General features: G+C 51.9%; 7 protein-coding genes across 7 annotated transcripts; 4 read left to right on the top strand and 3 right to left on the bottom strand.

The window, feature by feature from the left end:
* Positions 1–85: 85 nt before the first annotated feature.
* N7443_009680 (putative AAA family ATPase/60S ribosome export protein Rix7) lies at positions 86–2367 on the top strand (the record flags this gene model as incomplete). Its single annotated transcript, XM_056889736.1, has 3 exons — positions 86–142; positions 194–424; positions 487–2367. The coding sequence occupies 3 exons, from the start codon at positions 86–88 to the stop codon at positions 2365–2367; spliced, it is 2169 nt and encodes a 722-aa protein (XP_056736227.1).
* Positions 2368–2871: 504 nt separating this feature from the next.
* Positions 2872–5203, bottom strand: erb1 (ribosome biogenesis protein ERB1; the record flags this gene model as incomplete). Its single annotated transcript, XM_056889735.1, is given in 2 exon segments — positions 2872–3954; positions 3974–5203. 2 exon segments carry the CDS (start codon positions 5201–5203, stop codon positions 2872–2874), a joined length of 2313 nt encoding a protein of 770 aa, XP_056736226.1.
* Positions 5204–5383: 180 nt separating this feature from the next.
* N7443_009678 (Zn(II)2Cys6 transcription factor rglT) lies at positions 5384–6713 on the top strand (the record flags this gene model as incomplete). The annotated part of the gene is made up of 2 exons (XM_056889734.1): positions 5384–5474; positions 5530–6713. The coding sequence occupies 2 exons, from the start codon at positions 5384–5386 to the stop codon at positions 6711–6713; spliced, it is 1275 nt and encodes a 424-aa protein (XP_056736225.1).
* Positions 6714–7039: 326 nt separating this feature from the next.
* N7443_009677 (Paf1-complex subunit LEO1) lies at positions 7040–8493 on the bottom strand (the record flags this gene model as incomplete). Its single annotated transcript, XM_056889733.1, has 3 exons — positions 7040–8020; positions 8078–8252; positions 8306–8493. The coding sequence occupies 3 exons, from the start codon at positions 8491–8493 to the stop codon at positions 7040–7042; spliced, it is 1344 nt and encodes a 447-aa protein (XP_056736224.1).
* Positions 8494–8737: 244 nt separating this feature from the next.
* On the top strand, positions 8738–10039 carry N7443_009676 (Mob1/phocein family protein; the record flags this gene model as incomplete). Its single annotated transcript, XM_056889732.1, has 4 exons — positions 8738–8760; positions 9000–9259; positions 9315–9429; positions 9493–10039. The coding sequence occupies 4 exons, from the start codon at positions 8738–8740 to the stop codon at positions 10037–10039; spliced, it is 945 nt and encodes a 314-aa protein (XP_056736223.1).
* Positions 10040–10568: 529 nt separating this feature from the next.
* N7443_009675 (uncharacterized protein) lies at positions 10569–10991 on the bottom strand (the record flags this gene model as incomplete). The annotated part of the gene is made up of 1 exon (XM_056889731.1): positions 10569–10991. The coding sequence occupies one exon, from the start codon at positions 10989–10991 to the stop codon at positions 10569–10571; it is 423 nt and encodes a 140-aa protein (XP_056736222.1).
* A 630-nt stretch (positions 10992–11621) lies between these two features.
* On the top strand, positions 11622–13521 carry N7443_009674 (rhomboid protease PCP1; the record flags this gene model as incomplete). The annotated part of the gene is made up of 4 exons (XM_056889730.1): positions 11622–12447; positions 12520–12623; positions 12672–13180; positions 13233–13521. The coding sequence occupies 4 exons, from the start codon at positions 11622–11624 to the stop codon at positions 13519–13521; spliced, it is 1728 nt and encodes a 575-aa protein (XP_056736221.1).
* Between the last annotated feature and the right edge of the window lie 2769 nt (positions 13522–16290).

The raw sequence follows: 16290 nt of genomic DNA, 5'->3' as shown, positions 1-16290 counted from the left end.
AATACACGTATTTTTCAATGCGGTGCTTCTTCCGCTTCCCCAATTTTTTTCCTGATTGTGTTATCGTTCAGAAAAAAAGTCCACCATGGCGCCCAGGAACCGCGGGGGCAGACCGACCCTCAGTCAGAGCTTGGACCGTGATGTATGTGCTGTGGTTTGGCTTCGAGGATTTCTGTATTAACTCCCGGTGCAGGTCTACCAGGTTGTGCGCAAGATTATCGACGACAACCCCGACACCCGTCTGTCAGTTCAGATGCTGTATGACCAGATCAAGAAGTCGAATTCGAGCTTGAAGCGCCAGCAGAAGAGATCTTTGGAGGATAGCCTGGAGAGAGTTCTGGCTGTGTTGCAGGCTGATGAGGCCGATGAGGAGGATGATACAGTTGAGGGTGACTTTGAGGGCCTGGACGACCCGGCGGCTACGGTATGCAGAACCCACCAAATTTTGCTCGGCACATAAATATACTAATCGTGCTCAATTATTAGGAACCCAATGGCCTGAACCAAAGCATTGTCGGTCAGTGGGCGACTACGAAAGCAACCCCGTCCAAAAAGACCGAAGATGGAGCCTCCAGCAAACCCTCGAAGAGAAGGAGAGAAGGCGGAGAGTCTGTATCTAAGCGACGAAAGGGCGAGGCGGTAGACCGGTCACCACCTACACACGTCAGCCTCGCAGATTTGGGAGGTCTGGACGACGTGGTCCAGGAATTGGGCGATCTGGTCATCCTGCCCATGACTCGGCCGCAGGTCTACTTGTCGTCTAATGTTCAGCCGCCGCGTGGTGTCTTATTGCATGGCCCTCCGGGTTGTGGTAAGACCATGATCGCCAATGCATTCGCAGCAGAGTTGGGTGTACCTTTCATTTCCATCTCGGCACCGTCTGTCGTCTCCGGTATGTCCGGTGAATCCGAGAAGGCCCTGCGTGAGTATTTCGACGAAGCCAAGAAGATTGCTCCCTGCTTGATCTTCATTGATGAGATTGACGCCATTACTCCTAAGCGTGAGAGCGCCCAGAGAGAAATGGAAAAGCGAATTGTCGCTCAGCTTTTGACATGCATGGATGATATCTCTCTCGAGAAGACCGATGGCAAACCCGTGATTGTACTTGCGGCTACAAATCGCCCGGATAGTCTGGACGCAGCTTTGCGTCGTGGTGGTCGCTTCGACAAGGAAATCAACATGACCGTTCCCTCGGAGCCTGCCAGAGAACGAATTCTGCGCACACTCACGCGCAAGCTACGCCTGGCAGATGGTCTTGACTTCAAGACTCTGGCTAATCGAACCGCCGGTTTTGTTGGAGCCGATCTTAACGACCTCGTTTCAACGGCCGGTGCGGCTGCCATTAAGCGGTACTTGGCGATCTTGAAAGCGAACAGCGGGGAGGAGATGGAAATCGAAGAACTGGATGACCTTAGCCCTAAGGTCCGAGAGCTCCGTCGTCTGATCGAGCACGCTAAGGAGAATCCCATCGGCGAGGAGATCGAGACCGTTCTCGTCTCCAATGCAGACTTCTTCACTGCACTTCCCAAGATTCAACCCTCCTCCAAGCGTGAAGGCTTTGCCACAGTCCCCGATACCACCTGGGCGGATATCGGTGCTCTCAGCGGTATCCGCGATGAATTGGCCACCGCCATCACCGAGCCCATCAGGAACCCTGAAATCTACGCTCAGGTCGGTATCACCGCACCCACGGGTGTCCTCCTATGGGGTCCGCCAGGTTGCGGTAAGACACTGCTGGCCAAGGCCGTGGCCAACGAGTCCCGCGCCAACTTCATCAGCGTCAAGGGTCCAGAGCTGCTGAACAAGTTCGTCGGTGAATCCGAACGTGCTGTGCGCCAGGTCTTCGTCCGAGCCCGATCCTCTGTTCCCTGCGTTATCTTCTTCGATGAGCTCGATGCCCTCGTGCCCCGTCGTGACGATAGTCTCTCTGAGGCTTCTGCTCGCGTCGTCAACACCCTTCTCACCGAGCTCGATGGTTTGGGCAGCAGTCGCCAGGGTATCTATGTTATCGCAGCTACTAACCGGCCTGATATCATTGACCCTGCCATGCTTCGTCCTGGTCGTCTCGAAACTCTGCTCTTCGTTAACCTTCCTTCGCCGCTTGAGCGTGTGGATATCCTGAGGACTCTGGTTCGCAAGCTGCGCATTGACTTTAATGATGATCTCATGAGACTCGCTGAGGAGTGTGAGGGATACAGTGGTGCTGATTTGGGCAGTCTCCTACGCCGTGCTGGTTACATGGCTATCAAGCGTCGCGACAATATCAAATACGAGGACTTTGTTGCTGCTAAGTCTTTCATTCGTCCCAGTGTCACTGATATGAAGAAGTATGAGAAGCTGCGGCGCGACTGGGGTTCAGGTGTCTAATACATTGTTGAGATCACATCTACTCATGTCTGAACATTTATTTTTATCCTTTGGGATACCTCTTCTATGCACATATTCACCTTGGAAAATCACAATAGAGCTTACGATAGGGATCAAGTGTCTTGTCCAGCCAGATCGGAGATGTAACACAATAGGTTCTAGATAGACAACCTTGGCTTATCCTCAGATGTTTTCGAAGTCATTCCAGGGGACACCTTGGAAAGAAACAGTAAGAGGTCTCAAAAGGGCTTTGGAGAGATGCTCAGAAGACGTCACGAAAGAACTGAAACATCAAGTATGTATGTAGGCTTGTTTAGATTTTCTTCTCGATCAGGCTGTAATTAGCATCGAATGTTGAATACAGTTCAAAAATAATTGATATATGAACCTTATATTGGAACAACTTTTAAGATGGCTATACAAAGCGAAAAACTATGCACATACATATAACGAGAAACAAGACGCCAGAATAAGAGTATCATGCACAAAAACCAAGCACCATAATTACATCCACAAGCGACATGTTCCGTCGGCGCCGGCACTGACACACCACGCTTCACGAGGATGCCAGTCGATATCCAAGACTCCGAGCTCGGCCGTGATCTTGTGACCCTTGAGGACCTTGAGGGGAACAATGCTAGCATTGCTGAGCATGTCGCCCGTAACGCTGCCGTGGAAGATCTGCAGGGATCCATCGTCACTGGCATCCGCGAACAGCGGGTACCGACCACCGGGGTGGAACTTGACGGCACGAATAGCCTTGCGGTGGTAGCGGAGGGTCTTGTAGGGGCGGGCTGACAGGTCAAGATCGTGCCAGAGAAGGCGGCGATCGTAGGATCCCACGATGATGTTGTCACCACCGGATGCACTGGACGAGGTGGGGTGAATGTCGAAAGAGGAGATCCAGCGGGCACCAGGTTGGAGGATCTTGACCAGGAGCTGGCGGGAGAGATCGTATCCACGGATGGAGCGCTGGTTGGCGACGAACAGGATCGGCTTCGAGGGGTGGAAGTGGGCTGTCTGGGGGGGGCCACCACCCTTGAGACGGCGTCGGAAGGGGAATTGCGTGATGTGCTTGGAGACAGTGTGGATGGCGATCGCAACGGAGGCAGGTGTAGAGGCGCCTGAGCAGACGGTGACAAAGTAGTCACCACGGCGGTGCCAGGAGATCGACTTGGCGATGTACCGAAGAGGGATGACTGCGCACACACCGGCGTCGCCTAGCTCGGATGAAGGACGGGTCCATGAAGGAGGTGTGCTCTTCTTGTTGGCCTCGGCGGCACTGGGAGGAGGCTGCGATGCGGCGTAACCCCAGCCAGCGTCGATAATATCCAGACTGGTCTTCTCAATTTCGGGATCGGCAATCGGAGGTACGCAAAGGAAGACGTCGTCACCCGCGGCGGCAGCAAGGATAACGGAATCCTTGCCTGGTCGCCAGCGGACAACGTTGACTGCATCTTCATCGCTGAGCTTGGCACTCCACAATTGACGGCCGGTGAGAAGTTCCCAGACACGAATAGTACCATCGTCACCACCAGTGGCAAGCCAGATACCAGTAGGGTCCACATTGAGCGAACGGACACGGCCCTTGTGTCCGCGGGAACACGGCTGCGCAGGCAGTAGGGAACGGCTTGAGCTCCTCGGGGCTGGGCAGCTTGGGCAAAAGGCTCTCGGGATCGATGTTGAGCTTGCTTCTCCGGACACGGGGAGCAAGGTACAGATCCAGGCAACGCTCAAACTTCTCCTGGACGAAGTTATCGTATCCAGGAACCCTGCGGAGGGAGCCGAAGTCGTTGGGCAGGTAGTCCTGCTCGCGGTCCTCAGGGTCTATGGTCTCCCACTCCTTGCGCTCCTTGTTGCTAGGGAGATACTCCTGAGGAGGGTGGTAACTCTCCTCATAACCGGGAGGCGGAAGCTTAGGCGCAGGAATGTGCATGATGTGATCAGGGCGCGGAACCTCGTCAGCCCACAGGTCGTAGTTGACGAGATCATCGTCCTTCTCTTCGCGCTCCTCCGGAGGCCGGTAAGGCTGGATACGGCCGTCACGGATGGCCTTGACGAGCTTCATCACACGCTTTTGCTCATGCTTGGAAGGCACGAAACGGCGCTTGGGCTCAGGACGAGCGCTGAGGGGCATGATCTCCTTCTGGCTAGAGAACCATTCGATGGTGGGCTCATAAGGATCGTACCCATCAACAGTGGTCTCATTCATCTGCACCTTCTTCAGCAGCTCCAATTCTTCCTGGCTGAGCTCTAGAGGCTTTCCGGTAGAGGGATCCGTAAGACCGGTCCAGCCCTTGGGGATCTCGATACTGTCAAGCAATGCATCCAGAGCCTCACCTCTGGCAGGGCGCATAATCTTCTTGCCATTGATGTCGTAGCCGATGTGAGGGTACTGATCGTAGAAGGTCAGAGGGATATCGCCAATAGTGTTGCCATTCTCTTCGACATCCGAATAGTCGGAGTTGTCATCCGGGTTAATTTCGTCGTAAAGATAGCGTTCGTTTCCATTGGCGTCCTTGACAACTCGAACGTTGGAATCGTGGTCGACACTGGTGGCCTTGGTAGACATGGTCTCAGTATCAGAGGGGATGCCATCACTGTCGAGCTCGGGCTCTTCATCCTCCTCTTCCTCGGAGCTGTAGTCGTCAATCAACTCAATTTCCGACTCGCTGTCGTCGTCTTCGCTCTCCGACAGGTCGTTGGCGGAGTCCGAAAGAGTTCCATCGAGGTTCTCTGCGCTCAGTTCATCGCCAGAAAAGACACCCGCTTCTTCCTCCACATCGCGGGTGACAGCCTTGCGCTTTTTCGAGGCCTTGGTGTCCAGTTTCGCCATTGCGTAGATGTCGAATCTGCTGCGACTCTGTTGATCCCGAGATTTTTTTTTCTTCGTCCAATTGGGTTCACCACTCACCGCCCACATGACTGACCGCCCCTCTTATCGCCTATCGATGACTTAAGCGCTGATAATCATCTTTCTTTTGTACTTTTCGATGTTGGAAATATCCAAACAACCATGACTGAGTCTTTGGGGGCATCGTTGCTTAACGAAAATCTCCTGGCTTCGATAAATGGGCCTAAGCGACATGCGGCCTGCGACGAGTGCAGTAGGTCCTAGCCCGGTGCCATCCCGGATCTGCGCTAATAGTATACTCTCTGCAGGAAAGCGAAAGCTCAAGTGCTCGGGCGAATTGACCGGGTGCACTCGCTGTTTGAAACAGTCTATCACATGTCACTATTCTGTGCAGAAACAAATGGGTCGCCCACCCAAAAAAAGAGCTCGCGAAGACGAAGATGCACCCGACTTCTCCACACATGCCAACGTCTGGCCCAGTCCAGAGGTAACCCCGCCGAAGTATTCTCAAGACGAACAGTCCACATTACCAGATATGGCGGCACAGCTTTGTCCACAAATCTTCTGGCAGGGGCTACACGCTATGAATACATCGAACGATATACTCGGAGATCAAGACAACCAAAAATGGCAAGAACGCCCCAAAAATCCAAATCTCCCTGTTCCACAGTCCGAAAGTCCCTGGCCAGATTTCTCGACAGTTACAGAAGCCACATCTAGCCTGTATCCGGTCCATACAACTCTCCAAGACAACATAGATGCCCTCCCTCTTACGCCTCCCGTCTCCAGTCCCTCCGACCCCACGCCCCAATGCACCTGCTTGTCATATCTATACCTATGTCTCAGCCATATCTCCTCCCTCTCCGCCTTCCCCGTCAACTCCCACATTCTCTGTTCTCTCTATATCGCCGCACGAACAGCACAAAGCGTCATCCGCTGTGAAGCTTGTCCAAAGGTCTTCGCTACTGGCGTCCAAAATGTCATGTTCACCGGTACCCTTCTGACTGTCGTCGCGGATGCCTGGCTGCGGGTATATCACAGCGATGCTTCCGAACTAGGCCCTCAATCCGCATCACCCGAGTATGTCGCGCGCGTGTTGCAAAGTGAAGATCCAGCGCAAGCTTGGAACATCTGGCTCCATCAGATCGTCCGCCGTGCTGTTATCGGCGGTGGTCTTGAAGCCGACGCCGTCACGAGATGCTCTGATCAACCGAGCTTATTGTCGCTCATTGCAGAGGTTGAGAATCGCCAGCGTCGATGGCATGAACCGGGTCAACACCCGTTCAAGGGATTCAATCCTATGAATCCTTTAGCGTCTTGTGATCCGCTTGTGTCCCAAGAGAATGAGGATCATGCTCAGCATGAAGAGAAGGAGCTCTTATGTCTAAGGGTTGTTGGGAGTGCGAGGGCTGTTATTGCCAAGTTCAACTTTGATCCGTCTGAGTTTCCCGACGGTGTTTTCCCTGATAACTTGACGCCTGAGTCGATTTAATGGGTGGTTTGGACCAAACGATTGGATGATGGAGTTGAGGTTCATTGGGTTTGCGTTTTGTTAATTGCATCGATCTCCTATGTCTGAGCAAAAATTTTCTCTTCTTATTTACTTGAAACGACTACAAATTCACGAACTACTGTGTGTCGTGGAATCGATGGGATCATTGATCATTTCATTAAATTTTTGGTGTACAGGATGCACCTTGTAGTCACAAGTAGCAGTTATAACTCAATCATCAATGCCAGCCTTTGTAATTGTGACGCCCGGGCCATGAAAGGCCTAATGGAGAAAAGAAAAAAAAAGATATCAAAGATTTTGGGAGATCACTCGTCCTCGTCATCATCGTCCACGACATAGCGGTTCTTCTTCCGAGCTGGAGGTGTGCCCTCCCTGGGCACTGGCTTGCTTCGAGGCTTCGCAGGCGCAGCGTCCTCGTCGGCCTCGCCCTCGGCATCTATATCATCGTCCATAAGCTCTTCCTCGTCATCGTCATCCACCACCTCTTCCTCTTCATCACTACCGACCAAGAAACCATCGTCCTCATCATACTCGTCCTCGCGAGAGCGAGCACCCCGACCGTAATCTTCCTCGTCGTCGGAGTAGATCTCGCCACGGCGGTTGGGACGACGCTTCTGGGGTCGAGTAGTGCGCATACCACCACTCTCGAGGTCGCCGACACTGAGACCCGATGCCATAGGCCGGGAAGCAGCTGCGCGGCGACCAGTCCGGTCTGCCTCGCGGTCCTCGAGCTGTTGGCGGCGGCGCTCGGCCTTCATGGCATCCTTCTCCATAAGCTCTGCCTTGCGCGCGGCCATCTCAGGATCTACCTTCGTATCGATCAAAGGCGCAGTTCCATCCGCAGTCTGCTTGCTGCCGCGGGCAGCGAGAGCCAAGGACTCCTGGAGTCGCTGGACAGCGTCGTCGGATTCCAGGGTGGTTGGTTGAATGGTCATACCGTGTGTGACATGAGAGGTCAATCGGAACACAGAGGCAGTCTCGACCGCAGCACCGAGATAAACGTGCGAATCGAGTTTCGTGTTGTACTCGCCAGACTTGGAGAGAGGTGCGAGCGGCTTCAATGAGGTGGTGTATTGTTCTTGCGGGGCAGAGGCAAGCTGAAGTGTGATAGACCCATCCTCCCATTGGATGAATCGAGCATTTGACTGCAACTGGGTCTCGTCATTTGGGTCTTTCCGCCAGCATAACGACGTGGCAGCTGTGGAATACGGAGGCGCAACGTATGTCTCGGGGTTGAACTCCTCCGACTCAACGGACAGGAAATCGGGTACACGCACAGTATACACCTATCAAACGAAATTAGCCCACGCTCAATTCAGCGTCTGGTTTCCATGTCTGCATACCTGGCCATCATTGGTCGCTGGTACCGGCGCCCGCGCAAGGCCTACGTCCATGATGTTGACTGTCTCACCGAAACCGTCGTCGTCAGCCGCCTCATCCATCCGATCGCGTCGGTCATAGCGGTTGTCATCGTCTCCCGAATCCAATTGCTCGTCGTCCAAGGTGCGGTGAGCTCGGCTGGCAGTTTATTAGCTTTGCGCCAGTTCACAGCCTCTCAAGGAATGCCATACTTATTGTCTGCACCTCCATCCTCGTCCTCAGACCCAAACAGGTCCGCGTCATTGTCCTCGTCCATTTGATCATCGCCGAACAGGTCTTTGTCATCGCCATTGGAGCCGTTGTCGCTGGGCGCAGGACTTTGGTGACTGGCGCCGGCGCGGCCGGGGCGTCGGACAGCGTCTTCCTCGGAGTCAGACATGACTGAAAGACTGTACGCTGTAGGAAGAACGAAAGGAAAGAAATGGAGGGATAAGACAGTTGAGCCGCGCGACAGAAGTTGAAGGTCGGCTTCCACGATGGACGGAAGAACACGATGATCCGAGACCGAGCCACCCAAAGGAGTTTAAGCAGCAGAAAGGAGACCAGCTCCTCCTTCACCGTCTCGCGTTCCACGTTGCTTCAATCTTGTTGCTTCAGGGAATTTTGACCCGTCTGATTCAATTATGTCTAATTTCTTCCAGAGCGTGTAAGTTCTACCCTGTGTTGCTATTTATCCCTGAGACTTGTGTTGCCTCCTTCACCCCTCCATACTGCATTGCTGCATTGAAGTACTCGCGGAGACAAACACCTGCAGTCCCCTCCAAAAGTTTAATAGCCCTGTTTCTCACTTTCTCACATCCTCATTTTTCTCCCTATCTCCATTCTCTTTCTTTCATTTGTCTTACTCCAACTTTCCTTATCTACCTCTACTAACTCGCCCCTCAGTCGCCAAGGGTTTGGCAGGGGAGGAAACAACAAAAACCCTCCTAAGAGCCCGGCGCAAGCTCAGGCTCCCCAGAGCGCCATGTCGAACTCGCCCTCGTTGTCCAACAGCTTGTCCGTTGAAGGCCTCACCGCAAATGACCCCGATGCCCCTAAATACTTCTTCCAAGAGAAGTACGCTCCGTTGAACGTTAGGGGTAACTTCTTGACCCTTTGTGCCTGTCCGAAGAATGTGGAGCTTGGCGAGTGGTTGGCTCATCAGAGTAAGTTGGCTGAATGTGCTGGGAACACTGGGTATGCAATGCTAATGCGGGGCAGTTGTTGAACAATATCGTCTACTCCACGGCATGCTCCAGGTCATCCAGGAGGTGAACGCTGTCACGGGCTTCCCCATTTGCAATGAGAGCACATGTCCCACAATGTCCGCTGGAAGGTATGTGACATATGGTGGGGTAGATACTGGAATCCGGGGTAGAGGCTGATCACCATCATCTAGATTGACCTACACATGGCTTGTGGACGGCCGCGCAGCTAAGATCTCCGCACCTAAATTCATCAACCGCGTCGAGAAGTGGATCATCAGCAAGATCCATGATCCCGTTATGTTCCCCACTGAGAATGTCAACGGCATTCCCGAAACCTCCTCAATCAAGGACGCCGCCGCCACCGGAGCTCCTCCCGCTACCCCTACAGACCCCTCAACACCGGTTGGAGCGAATAGCAACCCAGACGAATGGATTGGAAAATCCAGTGGGTTCCCTCAGACCTTCTACAAGGACTGCCAGGGTATCATGAAGCAGATGTTCCGTTGCTACGCGCATCTGTACCATGCCCACTGGCTGAGCCCCTTCTGGCACATCAACAAACACGACATCTTGAACATGTGCTTCGTGCACTTCGTCACCGTCGCCAAGTATTACCAGCTGGTCACCGACAAGGAGATGGAGCCCATGCAGCCCTTGATTGACCTGTTTATCAAGCAGCAGCGGGTTCCCCCGGAGGCGCTTAATGGTGGCCACTGGGCCCAGCAACCTGCCAACTAGAGCTCCGCGGGTCGGGAGCGCAATTCCATATTTTCTATCAGTGACGACTACGACATGTTCTCCGGGCGTTAGACCGCTGTCTTGTGTTTCTGCTTTCTTCTTTCTGCCATTCGGGGGAAACGGGCGAATCTGCCGATAGGCTCAGATCCGGGGGCGAGCATTTAGCATGCGGTGTGAATATTTTATGATGATCTTTGCATTTGAGGCTAGCATTAGCCAGTCCTGAAACCATCTGAGCTATACTTCTGGTCATTCAAGCGTGGTTGGGTGATTTCAATAGGTTTGGTAGAACACTGGTGTTTCCATCTTTGAGCCCATTCGCAAGTGTAGAGTATCTCCGCGGGAGGATGTCTTCGGGCATGTCCAGTGCAGCCAGAGATTTGGTCGTATCCTCAATGGTGGAGTCTTAGGTGGGAAAAGTGTCGGGTGTAGGATGGCAGTCTCGCTGAGGCTATCACATAGAGGTCTATCCGGGCAGCGTACCCAGTATTTTCGGCGATCACAATCATCTTATTCTTCACCAGCTCCATCACAGATAAACACCATCCTCCTGCCCCGCATCCGCATCCGCATCCCCATTTCCGTTGGAGCTGTGATTCTCACTAGTCCCACTCATCGCTGGCACCTCAGCCGCTCCATTCTCATCGACCTTCTCCTCAATTTCAACCCATGGCTTCCCCCGATTCTCGAGCTCGGTCTTAAGCAACTCAGTCCTCACACTCATAGAAACGACCACGCCCTCGTTCTCCTCAACGTAACTCTGCAGCTCCTTCTTCTCTTCTTCTGTCTCCTCTGATTCGGCTAGGAACAGGCGCATCTCGGCATTAGATCGGTGGAGGTGTGCGATCGAGTTACGCAGCTCGAGGAGTTTGCTGTGGACTGCTGAGAGTGGGAGCTCTTTGATTGCTTCGGCGAAGGCGGCGGGATTGATGGGAAGGCTTTCAGAGGACATTTTGGTGCGTTGTTTGTTTTTTCAGCTCGATGAGCGATGTAAGAGGTCTTGATGAGGGAGTTGTGAGGTTGAGGAGAGGGCTCTGCTAGATCTTTGGTTCTCCGCGTGTCTGGGTTATCACGTGTGGGGTATACAACAATTTAGGTTGGCTTTCGACGGTACCATATCAAAGTGCCTTGCTATGAACTAGTAAGTCATTTGCTTCTAAGTTATCTTCTTTGGCTACATGAGCTTGGGTGGAGCTGTATCTCAGTCCTTTGTCTTATCTTGGACTGGAAGAGCCCACCTGCTGCTTATATATATTATGGTCCAATTTCCTCACCATTTAATGCTTCCAAAGAAAGTTTTACCGACACTTGGGCTTTGAAAATGACCAAGTGAAAATTCACTAGAAGGATTAAAAAGCCATGCTTAAACAAATAAGATCGTTTCAAAAAGAAAAATTTTTGGAATTCTTTTTGTTCGACTTTGACAGCACTTGAGAGGGTATAACATAGTAAAAGATCATCCCACATAAGTTGCGGAGAGCCCGGAGTCGGAACAACCCACCGCCGGCCCATCAACGCCGTTCAAAAAGTTGAGCTCAGTCCCGCCCTCCCTCGTGTACCCTTCCGAGGCCCTCCAGTGGATATGAGCAATGCGATCTGGGTCGCATGGCGGATCCCATGCTCGGGGCTCCGGCTCTCGAGCGTGCTGCCTCCAGCGACGTTCCGCCCTGTCTGTCGCGATCTCCGCATCACACCATCTCTATACAACAGCACACCCCGACGCCTATACAGCTCGTTGAACACGTTATGCCAAACGCAAAACCGTCCGAATACCCTCCGCTTCTTCCCTCGGTACTCCGCACCCACTCTTCCCCAGAGTAGATCCAAGAAGACCGCTGCTCCCGCCCACTCCGAACCAACCTCCGACTCCCTCCTCGATAAGTCCCTCTCAGATCTCGAGATCAAGGCTATCTTTGGTCACCGCACGAAGGTATCACCAAAACTGGCCAACAGAACACTGGAAGTTCTGCAAGCTCGCCGATTAGAGGGAACGCTGGATTTGGACCTTCCTCTCGATGTCGCTCGCGCCGTACCCCAGTCTCAGCTCGATATTTGCCTGGAATGGCTGCGCGTGAACTATCCAGTTGACGAAGATGCCGCCATCATGGCGCGCATTGAGCGGGAGGACCGCGAGGCCGAGGAGAAGCTCGTGCGCCGTGCTGAACGGCTCGGTCTGTATAAGCCACAGAGCGGATCCTATGAAGCTGAGCTTGGCGAGGAAGATTCGCCGTACGGGAAGAGTGTTCTCAAGGAAGCCCGCGAGCAGAACGAAAAGTACTTGCTTGCTGAGAAGGAGCGAAAGCGTCAGAAGTGGCTCGATGGTGAGAAAGAAGAGCAGGAGAAGTTGCAGCGCCAGTTGGAAGAAAATACCTCGTTGCAGCAGTACCAGGAGTCGGCGCTTACTGAGGGTATGTTTTCTTGTCCTGTCTTTTTTTTTTTGTTGGGAGTCTGTGAGGGTCTTTACTGATTGATGCTCGTAGCTCGCCCACGCGCGGATCCCAATGAGCGTCCGTATCTTGCTTGGGTCCAGAAGCATCATATTGCTGGTACTCTGGACCATCCTGAGGCCATGGAAGTCACAACCGTACGAGTCTTTTGATATCTGTTCGAATGCGTTTACTGACTCGTGCAGGCCCAACGTCTTGTGGCACCGGCCCTATTTGTTCTCCTTACCCTCGGCCTGTGCTATTATCTCGCCACGACCTACGAGCCTCCCGCGAGAAAGGACCGTCTTTGGCCCGATATTCCCCCGGCCGCTGCGACAGTCGGAGCTATTATTGGTGCTAATGTGGCGGTTACCCTGATGTGGAAATACATCCCGCCTTCGTGGAGATTGCTCAACCGCTTCTTCGTTATCGTTCCGTTCTACCCTAGTGCGCCGAGTATGATTGGCAGCACTTTCAGCCACCAGACCTGGAGACATCTGGCGACTAACATGATGGTTCTGGGTCTTATGGGAACTAGAGTCCACGATGAACTCGGTCGTGGTAACTTCTTGGCTATCTACTTCGCTTCGGGAGCTCTCGGCTCTTTGGCCTCGTTGTCTAGAAGTGTGCTGCTAGGTTATCTCGGTATGACATCCCTCGGTGCTAGTGCCGCAACAAGCGGTATCGTTGCTGCATGGTGCATGTACCACGCTAAGTAAGTTTATTTCCTACCAAACATTCTGCTCATAACTTACGGTTTTTACCAGTGACAAAATCACCATGTGGATACTGCCCCACGAGCTGAGAGAAACTCTCTGGACCCAGGGCTGGATCTTCCTCGCTTGCCTGGTCGCTACCGAAGTGTTCAGCATGGTGGCACCAGCTCGCTTCATGGGCGTCTTCCCCTTGTCTCGACTTACCAAGATGGATCACGCTGCTCACCTGGGCGGTTACTTTGCCGGTGCTGGATGTGGCTATGCCTTGGCGCAGAGGAGGAAGGCTGAGCGGGTCCAGAGGGCTCGTGACGCGAAGTGGTTCGAGAACCTTGTTCGGTGATAGTTTAAGTCTAATAATTGGACTTTGATACATTGTATTATATTAGGTGTAGGTGTTTATATCTAGCAATTGATCGGTTTATATTATATTCAAATTCCTATTCCCAAATAATAGTAATGAGGTGCTCAAATCTTACGGACCTAAAACTCACTTCTGCAGCTATCAGATGGGCCACCGAGGGTTGACCACTTTCCAGAAAATAAGCTGCAGACCCTATGAAAATACAAGTATTGCCTATTGTACTTCTCTAGTAAGCATTGTGAGTAGCCCACTCGAAGTATTCAAGATGAAGATGCTTTGTGATGCTGGCGACGGGAACCTGTTTCTAGCCACGGCAGAAAGCAGCAAAATCTATTTCTTAGCCAGCTTTACCAACTATATATGCACAGTCTTTGTAATTATTTGTCGCACCCACACCCGATGGTCAACTATACTATACGAAGAATGGTTGCATGAAGCCAGATAGAGTCTTGGTGAATATGAATGGTACCCAAGTCTTCACGAGGGAACCACCTTAGCAAATGTTTGCAATAGATTCACGGGTGAAGGTCTCCCGAGGCAGATTGAGACATTGAAAACTTAGTTCCTTGGAAGTAGGATCGATGCCAAGATCTCTGGGGTTCGCGAGAGATCTAATTTTGGCTATCAGGCTGATCGGAATTTCAACACTGGGCTATGGAGGTTACTGGATCCGCAAGAGTTCCATAAGACAGCGCAAGGAGCATGGAATTAGGCAGCTCTTATTTTGATTTCGAAATCCTTGAGCCGCATTACTTGGGTGCCACTATATGTGGACCATGACTTGGGGCCGATGCGAATCCGCCTTAAAATCCGAGTCGAGCGGAACCCATGACAATGGAAAGCTGTGACCCGATGGCACGGCACGTCCCGCCAAGGTTTGAACCAGCGGATTTAGCCGCGATTGTCTGCAGTTTCATAATTGTTGCATAATCGATGACGTCACTTTCATAAGGTCTACTGCCTTTCACGGAAGTGCTGACGTAAATGCGTACTGGACCGGCAGAACTATTTGTATTACACGCCTTATCAAGTCTGTTAATTATTTGAAAGATCCCATGTTCACAGTGCAGAAGATTTAGCGGTAGCGTAAAATACGGTATTATATGATGTTGATATAAGTGGCACTACAGTGACCCAATGGGCTGCTGGAGCCACTGTCATCATTAACCTCATGGAAGGTGGAACCTGTCATGCCATAATCTAAAGCCTAAGCTTCCTGTAGAGCCTCGAATCTTCGATCCACATATTTCATTTGGCTCCGTTGAGCATATATTAGCCTCGATGCACCCTCTAATTATTCCAGAGGGCGCTCCGGCTGTTCACGTCCAACCCTGCCTTTGTGCGGATCAACTCAACATCATACCACATTACATCGGGATACCCTGTACATGAATGGTATCGCGACCATCCATCTATCGATCAACTTTGTAACTCAAAAGGCTCTGGACACCACGACTATGAATTATACATCTCAAAAACCGACGGAGGGGCTTGCACCGCAAAGAGGAATACCTACCATGCAACCTGGTCACCCGCTTTCGCATACATCGGTCGGAAATTCCACGACAATAACGGCCAAGGACTCCGATACGGTCCGGCCCGAAACCAACACAAAACATGCCAAAATTGCCATTTCCCGACAGTCGGGGATTGTCCCACGTCACAACAGGCGGGTGGCTAGGGCCTGCGAATCGTGCAGGCAGCGCAAGACTAAATGCAGTGGTGAAGTTCCAATTTGTCGGCAGTGCCGAGAATTGACTGTGACCTGTGTCTATCCTGTTGCATGGAGGGAGAAAGTCAATAGGTAGGTTGAGACCATTATCATGATTCCCTGATTCTATGGGCTTACCCATCTCGTCATATAGGCAAGTTGGGCAGCTTTTTGAGAAGGTGCAAGATTATGAGAAAATGTTAAGATATTTGAGCGGTGTCGTCGATAGCTGCACTGCAGAACAGATTAGAAGCTTACTGGGCAAGGCTAGTCTGCCTTAATTCTGTCACAGCTGACCTGAGACTAACATTTTATTCAATAAATAGTATAGTATCGATGTGGACAGCTCATCAAGCAATTCCCACCCCAACTTCCAAGCTGAACCACCGCCTGTAACAGATGAGCCAGCCTCATTGGCATCTGTTGACCCCTCGGAAGCGATCGATGACGACGAGAAAAGCCAGAGCAATGGCGGTTACTGGGATACTCTCCATCTTGAAAACTTCGTACCGGTCCAGTCTGTGCCCTTCGCCGATCGCGATTACCCGAATTTCGGAGAAGTCTCTTTTGGCCATACGGCCTCAGCGGCAAATGGCGTGGTGGATGACATATGCTACCCAAATAATCCCACCACCTACAGCTACTTCCCTTATATCAATCACAGTATGTGGGGATGATGTTGAAAGCTTGCGGAATAGAAAGTGCTTACGAAATAAAAGAACATGTTGATAAGATAATGTGTCCTGCAGCTTCCGTCTTCCGTTCACCAAGACCAAGCCGTCTTGCTCTCCCTCGGTACTTTGTCTAATACTCGTTCTCTCGCTCCTACACACACCACACCGGCTGCTCCACGCAATTTGAACCTCCCATGACACGATCCCACATTACACTCATGATTCCAACATATTCTAAAGGGGAGTTACGTCACTTCAAAAAGACCCATTTATTAGGGGCTATTGGGGAAGCACTAAACTTTAACAGGCGCTTTATTAAACAACATTATTGAATGTATCTGTATTGACTAGAGCCCCAAGAAC

Source organism: Penicillium atrosanguineum (assembly GCF_028827265.1).
Source record: "Penicillium atrosanguineum strain IBT 20685 chromosome Unknown utg000008l_segment0_segment0, whole genome shotgun sequence".
NCBI lineage: Eukaryota > Fungi > Ascomycota > Eurotiomycetes > Eurotiales > Aspergillaceae > Penicillium > Penicillium atrosanguineum.
The sequence above is the reverse complement of the archived record's forward strand: the minus strand, read 5'-3'. Positions and strand labels throughout refer to the sequence as shown.